This window comes from Galeopterus variegatus, unplaced genomic scaffold, assembly GCF_000696425.1.
Source record: "Galeopterus variegatus unplaced genomic scaffold, G_variegatus-3.0.2 Scaffold839, whole genome shotgun sequence".
Classification (NCBI taxonomy): domain Eukaryota; kingdom Metazoa; phylum Chordata; class Mammalia; order Dermoptera; family Cynocephalidae; genus Galeopterus; species Galeopterus variegatus.
The window spans coordinates 431,340-446,817 of NW_007726950.1; the positions used below are offsets into that span (position 1 = coordinate 431,340).

Consider the following 15,478-nt stretch of genomic DNA (forward strand, 5'->3'; position numbering starts at 1 on the left):
CCACCCACTGACACTGATTTCAGATTTCTGGCCTCCAGAAATGTGAGAGAATAAATTTCTGATGTTTTATGCCAGTAGGTTTGTGGTAATTTTGTGTCACAACCTCAGGAAACAAATATAGCCCCAAGTGGCATGAATGAAGAACTTTGGGACCATAAAGGGTGCAGATGAGGGGAAGCTACCCTGGAACCCATACAGAGAGACTTCCAAGGTGGTGTGTCTGTGGGGGCTGACATAACTGGGGTGCACGACACAGAGCCATAGTCCCAGGCTCCTCTGATCCAGGCTCCTTAGCTCCCTCCTCAGGGACCATTAAGACAAGCAAACTTTGTGCGTGCCCCGTGAGATACAGGCAGCAATGGAGATCTGCATCCCTATCTTGTGAATGTTTACTTCCCTCTACAGAAAAACCATGTCCCTTTGTCTAAAAATACCCACTGGACACCAATTGCCTCAAATTCTGCTGTTAGAGATTCATTTCTTGAGCTTAAGCATTATCTTTTGAAGGCATAATCTTTTTGAATGCCATTCGTTTGCCTTCTCAGTGTGAATTAATTTACCAGAACAATTTTCCCCAAAGTAGCAAGATGGGAAATTGGGGAATTTAGCTGAGGAGTGGGGTTGAATGAATTGCTATTGAGTGTGTTAAGCCTTGGCCTCTGGGGGTAGCATCTGACAGCAGGAGTGCTTGCAAGCTTGCTGCAGCCTCATTCCAGTCATACACTACCTCATTGAGAATGCACCACCTTGCACAACACCAAGCTGTACCTACAACACATGCCCAGTGGGTCTTTCCATCCAAGTCCCCTAGTCAGGATGCAGACACGCATAACAAGGACTCCAAGTCATAGGTGATACATTGGGCCACTTGCTCATGAAATAAAGCAAACACACTTCCAGTAAGAGCTCTGAGTTTGTAAACCAAAGTAATTAAGAAATGATGGCTCTCCTCACAAAATAAATCTTTATCCATAAAAAAATCCTTTAACAAGGTACCTCGAAGCATTTACAGTATGGTTGTGTTTATAATGATGCGATTTCAAGCAATATTTTAGGAATGTGGATACTGCCAGAAATGAGATGTCTATCTCTCCCACCAGCAATTATGTCTTGGACATCCAGAAAAGAAGGTGGAATGTAGGTGTGGGATAATTAATCAGAGAAAATCCAAGAATTTGGGGTCGGGTGGAGATTAGAGTCACAGTATAAAGGTGAAGACTGTAAGAGACTGAATATTTAAACAGACAATAGCCAGACCATGCCCAATGACAGAACCATGACTCACACCTCCACAGCAACCATCCCGGGAAAGCACGGCTTCTACAGCAATTGGCCCGGAGTGGTCAGGACTTGAAGACTGTAAGAGACTGAATATTTAAACAGACAATAGCCAGACCATGCCCAATGACAGAACCCTGACTCACACCTCCACAGCAACCATCCCGGGAAAGCACGGCTTCTACAGCAATTGGCCCGGAGTGGTCAGGACTTGGGCAGTTATCACCAACTTCCCTATTTTGCTTCCATTCCCAACTCAGGACCAACCAGAGAAATCCAAATATGCTTCCCCAATCCAATCACATAAAATGCCATGATTCTACTTAGCTTAACATCAGCTTTGCGTGCCCCACACAGCACTTCACTATGAAGCTTTCCCACTTTCCTGACAGCCTTTGAGTATCTGCCAAATCAAGTGGTGGTGGCTGACTCCCTTGCTATAGCAAGCTCTAGATAAATAGCCTCTGTTCCCATTTGGCCCTCATTTATTTTCACAACTGCCTGAGTTCAAATCCCAGTTTCCCTACTTACTAGCAGTGTGACCTTGGGCAAGCTACTTCACCTCTCTGTGTCTCAGTCACCTCATTTGTAAAGTGGAGATGACAACAATGCATACTAACAGGGGTGCTGTGAGTTAGTATATATTAAAAAGCACTTACAATGGTGCCTGGCATGGAGTAAGTGCTCAATAAATGTTAGCCATTATTGTTATTACCATTGCCAGTTGCTCTGGGAAGAACTCAGAATTGAATTGCAGAATGAGAGAGCAGAAGTACTAAGAGAAGGCAGGAAAACTGTCCTCATCAGACCCCCGGGGATGGGCTGCAGAGGATGGGCAAAGTCTAGCTCTTATGAGCTGCCCTGCCCATGGGAAGAAGTCCTTGCCTGGTCCCCAAGAGCTTCAGTAGCCTTGTCCCTATCATCACCTTCATCACCATCATCACAATTATCATCAATACCATGATCATCACCAACATCACCATCATCTGCACCATCCTCATGAGCACCATCCAGAAGAACTCAGTGGGGGCCCCGTGCATGCAAGAGACTCAGAAAGGAAGCCACCCTGGATCCTGCCTTCCAGCTGGGGGAAGGGGCACTGTGGGTTCAGAAGTAAGTGGCTGCGGGTGGGTTTTCAAAATCCTTGGCTTGGGCTCTGAGTCTCTCCCCTATGGTTCTTAAGAAGTCAGGAATCAGGGATGTTTGGGGAACAATGGGTGAATATAGCAGACCAGCAAAACCCAGGACTGTTTGGGGGAACCCAATGAAAGGCACAGACAATAAGTACCACAGGAGGTCCACATTTATTGTTATCATTAATCACTATCTTAAGAGGCAGTAGAACCTGATGCTTCAGACTGCAGACCATCTGGGTGCAGTTTCCAGTGCCACAGCTTACTGGCTATAGGACCCTGAGCATTGCTAAGCCTCCATTTCCTCACCTGTAGACTAGGGATAATAATAATAGCCCTCCTAGGGTTGTGGAAAGGGCTAGGTGTGTGAATATAGGTTTAGAACAATGCCTGGCACAAAACAAGCCCACGTGAAGGTTAGTGCTCCTGCTGTCGTTCTCCTGAAGTGCTAGCTGTGTGAGTGAGGGTGTCCTCCTGGCCGTACTGCCTCTCTCCAGCGCCTGAGTCAGTGCCTGGCATGGACCAGGTGTTCAATCATTATTTTAATGTTTTGAGAGCTGGCTGCTTTTTATTTTGCAATTAGGCTTACAGAAAAGTTGCAAAAATAGAACAGAGCATATGTGTACCCTTCAACCGGCTTCCCCTAATGTTAACATCCTACATTACCATAGTACAATTAATGTACCAGGAAATTAACAATAATACAATGCTATCAGCTAATCTGCAGACCTTACAATAAACATTTTCGAGTGGTCAAATGAAAGAAAGAAGGACGGAAGAGATTGCTATGGCCTGAGGCTACTACAGCGGGCTTCCTAGAGGAGGCAGATTTGAGCAGGTCCCTGAAAGAGAAAAGTATTGAGACAGAATAGACAAAGGCGTGGAAGCTGGAAGGCCCTGCTGTATGCAGGGGTTGTGAGAGGACCAGTGTAGCTGAAGGCGGGGGGCATGGGTAGGGGCAGGAGGGGATGGCGCAGAGGGCCGAGGACTGGAAGTGAGGGGGGTGGGGCAGGGGCTGCCTCCAGGTACCTGGCCTTCTTTTTGTCCAGCTGCACCTCCTCTGTGCTCCCGTTGATGCCATAGAGGGTCATAAAGATGTTGGAGTCAGTGCCCCCACCAACCACATCACCTGTCCACACAGTCATTTCGTAAAGCACCTGCCACGAGAGGGACACAGGTCCTGAGCCTTGGCCTTAATGCACCAACCCCACCCAGCCTGCATCAGTCTTGCCAAGGAAAGAAGATATGCCCTTCGAGCTCCGTGGCTCTGAAAAAAGCCCTTGCCCCAGTCAACTATAAATGTCTGCAGGGAAAGAGTCAGGCCTTGTTTGACCCTCTCATGTCCCCACTGTGCCCAGCCCAGCCCTGGAGAGGAGTTCAGCTTCTGATAGAGCATGTGTCGTGCGATGGAAGCATGATTGACAGCTCCAGTGTTAACTGGTCCTTCGTCAGTCAGTTCCAAACCTAAGTCCACCCGCGCTCGCAGTGTGTGGCGGCAGGACAGTGGCTTTTGGAACCATTCAGAGCTCCATTTGAACCCCAGATCTGTCACATGCTAGCTGTTGAATCTGGGCAGATGCCCCACCCTCAAGCATGTGTCGTGCGATGGAAGCATGATTGACAGCTCCAGTGTTAACTGGTCCTTCGTCAGTTCCAAACCTAAGTCCACCCGCGCTCGCAGTGTGTGGCGGCAGGACAGTGGCTTTTGGAACCATTCAGAGCTCCATTTGAACCCCAGATGTGTCACATGCTAGCTGTTGAATCTGGGCAGATGCCCCACCCTCACCAGCCTCTGCTTCTCCTGTGATAAAATTGGGATAAACTTGGCAGAATTGTGAGAGCTACAGACAATTCACATTGCTGCGGGAGTTGGGCCTGCCACACGTAAAGTCTCAACAAGCAGCAGCAGTTCCGGGTGTCCGTCCCCACTCCGTGCCATGACCAGCACATGCCTTGAGGTCTGTGAGCAAGGAGGACTGTCGGGCATAACATTTAAGGGAGCTCTGCCTCAATCCGTTTGTGAAGTGGGATGATTGCCTATTTACATGATTTTTGCTTTAGATGGGGACTTTCCTGTTTTGCTTGAGGTTTGCTCCAAAGAGGACGTATTTCCTTTGTCTCCGCTGCAGAGTGAGGGAGCAGCCTACTCTTCCCTGGGGATGGGGGGCCTTCACTGAGGCCCTGCCTTGGGTCTTCCTCTGTGAGCCAGCCTCATGGCATAGGGCATTACCTACATCAATGGTCTGGAATGTTCTCTGGTCCTGGATTCTTACACCATCCCTCTCACGAGGTGTCCATGCACTAACAATGAGGTCTGAAGTTTCAGGAGAGGCTCATGCACACAGCAGAGGAGAGGCCAGGCTGACTGCCTCCTCTGGACATACCTGGCCCTTCCCTTCCCCCACAGCTGCCACATTCCTTCACCACCTGTGTAGGGGCCTGGTCCCCACTACCCGGAAGCCTTGGAACTCAGAACCAAAGTTATTCGTCACAGTGTCATGCCCCCTGCCATTGTGCCTGGTGGGTGCTGGGTGCTTTTTCAGCAGCATCTGGAATCTTTGCTGTGACACTGCAAAGTTAGAAGTATTAGGTGCAGGCCTGACCCACAGGACAAGTGCAGGACATGTTTGCTGAGGGAATGGATGAAGAGCCTCTTGCTTTACCAGGAAAATCCCCCCAGACCACCCAACAGGGGTGTTTGCGATGGGCAGGAGGAGCTACCAGGAACAAAAGTGGGAGCCTGACACTTTTTTACTCTTATCCAGACTGGCATAAAAAATAGAATGATCAAAACTAGCGCTTTGGCTGCCCATGGAGACGGGCCCCTGAGGGCTGGTCCCTCCGACTCCTGTGTTCTCTGCATCCATCTTTCTCTCCTTTGCACAGACACATCTCTTTTTATGTAATAGGTGTGTTTCCAAAAAGAGACAGAAGCAGGGCTCTTGTAGTTCCAGTCTGGTAACAGATGTACTGGGGAGATGGCCAGTCCGAAGAACCCTGGGGTTCTTTGTAAAGTGACAAGCCTGTGTTCTTTTGTACTGTGAATAACAGGCATGTGGATCTGGATTCTCCTGGGCTGCAGGGCTTGGAGGGCAATGCAGCTGCACTGTGTGGGGTGTGCATGCGTGCTGGGGGGCGGCACACACACAGGCACATGCAGGCTGGGAACTGAGTAAGGCGGAGGTCCCTGGAGGAATTGTGTGCTCACCCACACTGTCTGTCTGGCCACAGATGGAGATGTCTGTGAGAGATTGGCAGGGGGGTGTCTGTGCTGTAGAAAATTCTGTTCTTTGGATCTCCTGCAGGGAAGGGGCAGGTACACACACTCTTGCTCGTCAAGGTTTTTAGAGCCCAGAACTCAGCCCTTCTTTACATTTTCATATAAAGTACAGGCAGGGCACACTTAGGTCCAGGTGATTTCTTCTCACCTTTGTGGGACAACTTCTGACCTATACCAAGTAGCTCATTAGTTTGGATTCAGGAACAGAGATAAGGGCTGGGGCTTTCTGTTGATCCCACAGCTTATGAAAAAGAGAAGCCAATGGGGTCAGGTGAACCAGAGGTCTCTGGGCCACCAACATCTGTGTTTCCTGCGACCCAGCATCCAGGCATCCTGCCTCCTGCCTGGTCCTGACCTGCGGGTTTATACAACCTGTCCCAGGTCATTTGGCCAATTAGAGGTGGAGCCAGGACAGGAGCTCGGTGCTCTTGCCTTCCAAGCTTTTCCAATTAAGGAGGGTCTCATGTGGACAGCATTCCCCGCACTGTGAGATCCAGAGGCTCGCAGAATCCCAAATGCCACTTCTCCCCATCACCATCCTACTAGTGTTGATGGAGCATCCTTTGGAGAATAACAACCATGTATGTCTATGTAGAGCTCTTATCTTGCAAAGCTCTTCATAGACTGTTCATGATCTCACTGGTTCTTGCCAAGATCTTACATGGAACAGGATAGAAAACATTATTTCCATGAGGTTTTTGAGATGTCTAAGGCCCAGAGAGGCCGGGTGACTTGCCTGAGTTTACACAGTAGTGGACCAGAAAAGACTTCAGTCTCCAGGCTCCTAGCAAAGTGAGTCTAACCGTATACCAGGCTGCAGCCCCTGCAGTGCCCCAGTGATGAGTCTCCTACTCCCCTCCTGCCGCTTCCCCACCCCAACATGTACTGCCCTTGCCATGCAACGCATATCCACAGTGCCCCCTCCTACCTTCACCCCGATGTTCACCACCATGGCATCCAGGAGGTCAAAGACGCGGGAGGTGATGCCATCGCCTCGGTCCTTGGCGAGCCAGCAGTTGCAGCGCAAAGTGTACTTGGTGCCCTGGGTGGGCACTGCCAAGCACAGCTCCTCCACCAGCCAGCAGCTCTCAGGGGAGGCCCCGTCATGGCCCAGCTGGGAGGAGACACACCAGACCCATGAGGATCCGGGCATAACTGGGAAGGAAGACCTCCCCATTCTGTGCCCCCTCTCTCAGTGCTCCCTTTCAGTGTACTGTGCACTCGCTGGCCCAAGTCCCTCCCATGAAGGTGAAGAGATTTCACAGATGTAATTAAGGTCTTTAATCAGATGACTTAGAGTTAATCAAAAGATTACTCTGGGTGGGCCTGACCTAATCAGGTGAACCCTTTAAAAGAGGGTCTAGACATCAGAGATGGAAGAAGAGACATTTAGAGCAGAACAGGTTGTCTCCTATTGGCCTTGGTGAAGCAAACAGCCAGGTTTTGAAGAGGGCCAATGGTGGGCAACGGCAGGCAGCCTCTGGAAACTGATGGCCTCAGACCTATAGCCCTAAGGAAGTGGATTCTGCTGACAATTGGTGGCTTAGAAGATGACTCCCAGCCTCAGAGGAGATCCCAGTCCTGGATACAACTCGATTTCAGCCCAGTGGGACCTGAAAAAGTGAATCCAGCTAACTCACATTTGGACTCCTGACTCGTGAAACTGTGATGGAATACATTTGCAACTTTTAAAGCTACTAAATTTGTGGTAATTTGCTACACAGCAATAGCAAATGAATACATAGGGCAATCCCATCAGGTGGGTGGAAAATGGGGACCCAGAGGGGCAGGTGACTCACCCAAGGTCACCTAGCTAGTCAATGATAGAGGCTGGGAGGTCTTACTCCATACCTGCTCTGGTGATGGGTTGCTCCAGGAAGGTTGCTCTGCCCTCCCCGCACTCCCCTCCCACCCAAGTCCTGCTCAGCTCCTACCTTCCCTGGGAGTGGTCACTATCACAGGGTCCTGAGGGGCCAGCACCTCTATTTTCTTGATGACGCCCACATCCAAGCCTGCGACGTAGAACTCTTCCACAGAACCACAGCCGAAGCCCCTTTTCCCTCGGGGGTAGTCCAGCCAGATGCGATTACTAAGCTCATCATCCTCCCCGATGAGTATGACGAAGGCTCGACTGTCGGTGGCGGCGTCCTTGTGCTTCCCGGTGGTTACCGACACATAGTAGGGAATAACTGCAAGAGACCATGGTGGGGTGGGGGCGGAGGCCTAGCCTCATGATGGGCCAGGTGGACAAGGGCACCACGCAGCAGGCGTGTACGGAGGGCACTGATCTCAGCTCCCTGCCTCTGAGACCAAGCCCAGTGGAGCTTTTCAGACTGGTGTCTACTCTCCAAGGAATGAGGAATTGGTGACTCCCAAAATGAAGACCAGAGACAGTTCTTGCCACTTGTTTGGAGTGTCAAGCTTCTAAAAGCCCTTTTGACCAGAAATCTTACTTGAACCTGGCACTACCATGTGAAGTAGGATAAGAAAAATAACTTCTCACCAAGTACAGGGATTATGTACCTGAAAAGCTTACCACAGTCAGCAAAAATGAGCTTGGCAAAAGCAAGGTCTCATAGAAAGTAGGAATTTGGGGAAGAACAATAAAAAAGTATTATATGTAACATGGCAAATGAAAATTCTAGAAGGCACTCATTTCCAAAAGAAACCAGATTACTCAGCATAAAATCTTGCTCAAGTAGTGTGGCACAGAATTCTAATTGTCCACTCAATATCTGCTCTCCTTGCAACTAGGAGTGATTATAACATGTAACCAGATATTAGAAGTGCCTTATCTCAAAAATCTGGTTGGCAAAATGAACTTGACGGTGAAATTATGATACTGTTTTATGGAGAATGAAAAAACTGAAGCGACGGAAGTGACTTTCCAAGGCCATACACGTTACTGTCAGAACCAGAAATGGAACTTTAGTCCCCGAACGACCAGCTGAGAACTTCTTCCCCCGCCCCCACCACACACCACATCATGCCTAAGTTAGCATGGCTGAGTGCTTTGGGTGATGCACTGCTGACCCGCGAGGGATTCCTCTTGTTGCTGTCGTTCCCTGTCTGGTTGTCCTAGGCCCTCTGGGCTGAATCTATATCCTGAAAGTCTGAGTGAGCGCATCATTTATGACCATACCCTCTGGGTGGTGGATCAGTGCATTAAGGGTGTCATCGCCCTAATGTCTTTTAGCCTCTGTTTCCCCACCTGTAAAGGTGGCTTATCCCTGCCCCTTCACCTTGCAGGGTTGCTGTGGGGATGAGATAGGTAATATGTTTGAAAACTGTAAATTGCAAAGCATTAGATTTAAGTCATTGATAATGGTGGGACTAAAGGATGGCCCATCCAAGAACAGCTTAAAAACATTTCCATGTGTCTGTTCCTCCTCTGAAGAGCTCCCTGCTTGGCTTACCCGGACCCTCCTGAACATAGTCAGCCATGGGCCCAGTCACTGTGTTGATGTCAATGTCGGCCATCTTGGAGCTCAGGGCGATTTCCCAGAAGTCTGCGGGGCTGCTGCAGTTGCTGCTGCGGTCCCCAGTGTACTCCTGTCCAGAAAAGCACGACCCAGCCCGTGACAGCTCCATCACCTTCTGCCCCAGGGAGCCTCCCCCAGGTATAAGGATAGGACAGGGCATGGCTGAGCCAAGGCCCCCGACTGCCCCTAGCTGCACCTTCTCATAAAAGAGCCTCTCCAGCCGCCCATCCTCCTTCTTCAGGGACAGCCAGCGCCCGCACAGGAACAGGAACTCATCCTCGTTGGTGTCGTTCCAGATCTCCACCTTCTCCACGTACCAGTCTGCACACCACTTGGTGTTGTCATGGCGGAGCTTGATCTTGTAGATGACGCCCAGGTCAGCAGCCTCGATGATGAAGGTGTCAGCCTGGAGAGTCCAGATGTGGGGACTTGGATGGGGAGAGTGGCCCACCTCAACCCACTTCAACCCCATCCTTCCAGAACCTTCCATCCTCCTTAATTGTTGGGCTGAATGGATCTTCCTCGATGGGGAGCCCTCCAGGCCCAAATCCCAAACACTGAGCACTTGGTGTCCAAGGCCTCACTTCCACAGTGGCCCTATTTTATAGTCCACTTCAGTGTGTGAAACCGTGGAGAAAACTGCCTTCACCCACATTCCTCTGGGGATAAGCCTGTGGGTGCTGGGAAGACGAACTCTGATGAGCAGTGTGGGTGGAGGTGGGACCTGACAGCCACATGAGGGGTGCTCAGCAGGTCTTGTTAACTTAGTTATGTTGAGAATTGGGATGAGCTCAGGTGTGGCAGCCAGAGGGTAAAAGCTACCATAGAGGTGATATTGTGAATAATGGGAGGGGGCTTGAAATTTCCTGGGAGAATCTGGGTGGGAGTCAGAAGAGCCGGTGAGGCTAGGCTGCAGGAGAGGAGGTAGAGAGGGGTGAGGCTCTGGGGGAGGTGAGCCCATAGGAGGGCTCAGGGGACAAAGATCTGGAACATAGGTACACAAGGGTTTTGTGTGGGGTGTGATGTTCCTGATTCTAACTTCAGTCAAGTGGATGTCAACTATGTGTGCCTGGATTCTTCAAGGGGAGCTTATTGCAGTGTGCATTCTAGGCCTTGGCTGAGACGGGACAAGACAGAGGTTGAAAGTGGAAGGCAGGAGCCAGAGGATGGACCTGGGGGAGACAGGTGGCCCTGATGACACCAACTTCCTTCCAAAAGTTTTGCTGAGTGTGGATACTACGTAATCACTGCAATGAGCCCTGGGAACCTAGAGATGAACACAATAGAACACCCTCTGCCCTCAGGACTTCACCATCTAGTAGGGGGAGAGGACAGGATGGATAATTACAGTCTAGGTGGCAGGGACGACCAACTGTGTGAGCACTAGAGGCAGGGCTGGGAAGCGTCTCCAGGTGGCAGCACTAAGTTGTAGATGGGGGCTGGGCTTTGCAGTCAGCCAAGGTGGGGTCAGCCCACAGGCTGAGGCAACTGCAGGTGAGCGGCAGCAGGTGGTGCCCGCTGACAGCAGGTGTGCATTGGTGCAGTCCTCGGGGCATTGGCAATTGACTGAGTTCACTAGAGTGACAATGGGCGCACTCTATGACACAGCAATTCCACTTCTTTGCATCTTTCCTGGGGGAGAACTTCAAATGTACACAAGGATGTTTATTGAAGGAAAATTTTTACAGAGAAAAATTGGAAGCCATCTGGGGGTCTAGCGCTTGGGGAACAGCTAAATAACTCTGGCAAAGCCTTTCCTGTAGGATGTTATGTGTGTGATGGTTACAAAGAAGCACCAGCTCCATCTATGGTTGAATATCCTGACAGAGAGATTTCCAAGACATCCCGCTGAATGCCAAAGGCAAGTTGAAGAAGGGTTTATATAGAATGATGCCTTTTATATAAAAAAGTAAAAACCACAGGCCAGCATTATCTATTTTCTATGGGCATGTGTTCATGTATGCATAGAAAATGTTTGGAAAGATGCAGAGACAGGAGAGAGTGTGGGGCATTCTGGACACTGGGCCCAGTAGTCTGTAGGGGACATTCTAGGCAGGCTGGTAGGCAGGGCCCTGAAGGATTCAGGTCAGATCTGGGATCCACGGGCAGCACCTGAAGGGTGGGAGTGAGGGAGCGATGTGGGGCATTCTGGACACTGGGCCCAGTAGTCTGTAGGGGACATTCTAGGCAGGCTGGTAGGGAGGGCCCTGAAGGATTCAGGTCAGATCTGGGATCCACGGGCAGCACCTGAAGGGTGGGAGTGAGGGAGCGATGCCCTCGGCCTTGGATAGGTTAACTCAGGAAGCTGGAGGATGGACTGGGTGGCGGGGTGAGGCGGGAGGCCAGGCTGGTTCAGTAGGTGAGCGGAGGTGAGGCGGCTGAGAGGTGACAGTCCTGATTCTGCAGATCTGAAGCTACTCAGAAGGAGGATTGCTGGGACCTGGCGATGGAGTGGGTGGGGGTGTGGGGGGTGCTGCCAGGCAAAGCATGCCCAGGATGACTCCTGGGTTCTAGAGCAAATGATTAGAGAAGTGGAAGCTTCTAGATGAACAGCAGTGAACTTAAGGTCACATAAATAGTACTGATCTAGAAGTATCTTCAGTTCCCCTGATGGCACATCTAAACTGGAGGTCAGGAGGAGAAAGCAATGGGGCAGAAAATTGAATCTGAACACAGGGGAGAACGAATTTCATCACCTTCATTTATACTTTCATTCATTTATTCATTCAACACATTTATTGAGCACCCACTCTTGGCCTGGCTCTGTGAATACAGCCGTGAATAAAAGTTGATCAGCCATATGCTGCACGCTGCTGTTTTTACAGTGCATTCACCAGACATCAGCACCAGGCACCAATGAAGGCAGGGGACAGATGAGCTCTCCCAAGCCTTGACAACACCCAGCACAGGCAAAGAGCTAACTCTGTGCCAGGCATGATTCTCGGTGTTTCACGTGTTCTAATTCAGTTGACTTTTACAATAACCACAGATTAACTCTTTTTTGTGGAGGAGAAAACAGAGGCACAGAGACGTTAAGTAACTTTTCCAAGATCACACAGCTAGTAAATGTCAATGCCGGGTGATCTGGCCCCAGTGTCTGGGCACCTGATAAGCATGTCCCAAGTGCAGAGTCAGGGACATCACATGAATCACTTGACCTCATTGACATTCCATTTTTCCAAAATGGAAAGAGGACAATCCTCTTTCTAGCTACATTGCAAGGGCAGTGAACAATTATATATCTTGGTGTGTGTGTGTGTGTGTGTGTGTATGTTTTAAATGATTTCTCCCTGATACAAAGTGCTCTTACATCTTGTCACGTTTTTCAGCCCCGGGGTCTAATTAGCAATCCCATTACTGTTCCCACTTCAAAAGTAGTAAACGGGAGTTAAAGGTAAATGGTTCACATCTGGATGATGGAACAAGCAAATGGGAGTGCTGGGGACTGACTCCCAAGGAACTGGTGGCCAGCCTGGGGCTCCTGCCATGTGACCTGGCTCATGGGGTCACCAGCCACCTGCAGATCAGCTTAGATAACACCTGCTTTTCTTGTCCCAGGGCTAATTTCCTCCTCACCATTCCCAAGTGGTTCAATGCTAAGGGTCATGCCTGGATGAGGATCAGGCTTAAGTCTCTTGATAAATACCCATTGGCTGATGCATGAAATCCCCACACATGCATGGTCATGGGCAAGACCACAGATTGGGTTTTGAGCCAGTCTCCTTAATCTGATCTCCCTGTGGATTTAGCCTGGCCTGTGTGGATTTCAGGCTGATTTGGGTGAATGAGAGGGGAAGGAAAAGAGGCTGAGGATCAGGTGAAGGGAGTAAGGCAGAAAGGGTAAGGACAGAGCAGCTGAGGTGCAGAGGGACGCCAAGCTGGTGGGAAGAGAAATTTGGCAATGCCCTCCTTTAGAGGCCCCTCTGGACAGACTTCTTCCTTTCTGTAAAACCACAGCATGTCAGAGCTGGAAGAGCCTTAGACATAGTCTAGTCATGGGGTTTTCAAGCCTTTTTACAGCACAGAACCCTTTGCTTAATGAGGGCTTGCTTGGTATTTCAACAGATAGACCAGGTCAAAGTGGATCCACCTTGGTGGGAGTGGGGTACCTGTCTACCCTGACCCCCACCACTGTGACTCCCAAGGGCCTCTGTGTCACCCAGGACTCTGCACAACACAATTTAGTCTATTCATATCTGACCCCTCACTTTATAGATGAAGAAACTGAGGCCAAAGAAGATAAGGAGTGATGGCAGAACCAGGTCTCCAGACCCCCAATTCCAGACTCTGTTGGGATAGCCCCCTTCCCCCTGACTCTGCAACATTCACCTCTGCATTTATGTACCAGCCACAGTGAACTGGATTTTCTGAAGATGATGCAGTCCCATACAGCCAACAACCTGGGGCTTAAGCAGGCCTTCTCTTGCCCAAGCCCTACCTTCTGTCCCATCCCACTCCCACATGCAGGATCCAGGGTGGGTGCACAGCTGGGAGAGGAGGACGAGCTACATATGCAGGGGGAGGGGGCCAAGGACAAAAGCCCAAATGAGGGTACATAGCACCCCACAAAGCTCCCAGACATCCCTGGGGATTAAGAAGAGCTGGTGCCCAGATAGCTGGACCTGGGGAGGAGAAGGGAAGAGGGGTAAACTCGGCGTGCCCCTCATACCGTTCCTTTCTCGAATTTGTTGGTACGGTTCTCCGACTTGCCAAGGTATCGCTCCCCGGTGTCCCCAAGGTCTCCATAGATGGTGATGTAGACCTTGGCATCTGTCCCTGCCCCGGGAATGTTCCCTGTGAAGATCTGCACCGAGTACAACACAACTGGGCAGGCAGTTGGACAGACAGACAGACAAAGGAAAGAAAAGAACGACAGCACTTTAGGTTTGGGTTAACTGGATCTGCAGGAGGTATTAAGCTTCTGGCCCGGACCTTGAGGGATTAGTGTCTTCCTTTTACGTGCTCAACTGTGCATATTCAGCACAATTCTGTGTGGATTCTCTTGCAGGAAGTTTGCACATCTGATCTGGACACAGGTGAGCTCTTGGAAACCCAAAGGAAGAGACTTTTCTGAGCATCCCTCAAACCATCCACCCGTACAGCCGCCTACAGTGTCCAGGGAGATGAACTCAGGAAGCTGCCTGAAATGTGTCCACATGTGGCCACCACATCTACCTGCCATGGCACACTGACAATAATATGCCTTCCTGTTTGAGGGTGACAAATATCAGTGCCAGATCCTTCTAACTGGTTTATGAAAAAAATGATGTATTGAAAGAATAGTTTTCCTTCGGTGTTGATTTCCCTGTTTTTATTTGTTTTTCAACCTATGACCACTCCTTCCTTCTCCTAGTGCTCCAGGAAAACTCCTCTCACCAAAGCCACAGTGACCGCCACCCTCTCCTTTGTCTCCCATGGCCTGTGGGAAGGGTTCAATAAGTATTGGTGTGACAGTTATTAAAAATGATTAAGGAAAGTAAAAACTGATGGTGTTTGTTTTTATTTTGCTGCCATAGACTCATCAGGGAAGAATAAAATATCTCTTTTTCCAACCCAGGGGAGAGGCAAGTCTTGGGTTTTTATGATGGCTGAGATTCTTTGTTCCCTCACCGTATTCCTCCACCCTAAGAGATTTTGAGTTTCAGGCCAAAGAAGAGAGGGCTAAGCTGGATTGTCTGCAAGGGAGAGGGGTAGTAGCTGAAGCTTTGAGATGAAAGCTAAAAGTGGCCAAACTGGGAGGAAGGTTAATTTCCCTTGTCGTGGGAGGGGTGAGGATTCCGATTACCCACTGGTGGCAGGGATCCCTCACTTGCACACAGAGACCCAGCAGGGAGCTGGCTGCCGGGCTTATTTGGAGACTTAAAGCTGGAAGGAGGCCTCAAGGGTGGAAGAGAGGGTCTCCTGGCAAAGCCAGATTTATGCAGGAGTGTTCCTGGACACCCAGAGAAGTGATACCTGAGTGTTGGCAAAGAAACCACAGCAGCGGTGGCACCGTGCGGCAGGGAGCACAGGTGGGGGTGGAACTCACTCTGGACTAAGGCCAGGCCCCTCCTCTGAGCCTCAGGATTCTTATAAGATCCCTGAAAAGGGAATTCCCCCTCCCTGCAGTGACTGAGATGGACTTTCTTATGAACCCTTGCAAGTGGGCTCAGAACCACATTTGATTAGATTTAGGAAAGTAAGGTAATGTGAGTTGCTCATACCCCTGATTATGGAATACACTCACACCCACATGGTTCCTAATGTTTTCTTATTTTCCTTGGATTTTGAGCACTATTCTCTCCATCAGCCTCTCTGCATGCTCC

General features: G+C 49.9%; 1 protein-coding gene across 3 annotated transcripts in view; it reads right to left on the reverse strand.

Moving 5' to 3' along the window:
- LOXHD1 (lipoxygenase homology domains 1) overlaps nucleotides 1–15,478 on the reverse strand; it is a 116,699-nt gene that overhangs the window by 35,572 nt on the left and 65,649 nt on the right. For 2 of the 3 annotated variants that reach the window (XM_008572816.1, XM_008572818.1), the window contains 6 exons: nucleotides 13,843–13,997; nucleotides 9,370–9,579; nucleotides 9,108–9,243; nucleotides 7,672–7,880; nucleotides 6,620–6,805; nucleotides 3,441–3,568 (listed from right to left, as the gene is read on the reverse strand). In XM_008572816.1, coding sequence (XP_008571038.1) covers nucleotides 3,441–3,568; nucleotides 6,620–6,805; nucleotides 7,672–7,880; nucleotides 9,108–9,243; nucleotides 9,370–9,579; nucleotides 13,843–13,997 — 1,024 coding nt within the window. Of the gene's footprint in view, nucleotides 1–3,440; nucleotides 3,569–6,619; nucleotides 6,806–7,671; nucleotides 7,881–9,107; nucleotides 9,244–9,369; nucleotides 9,580–13,842; nucleotides 13,998–15,478 lie in introns of those variants that run through there. The other variant, XM_008572819.1, reaches the window with a different exon arrangement.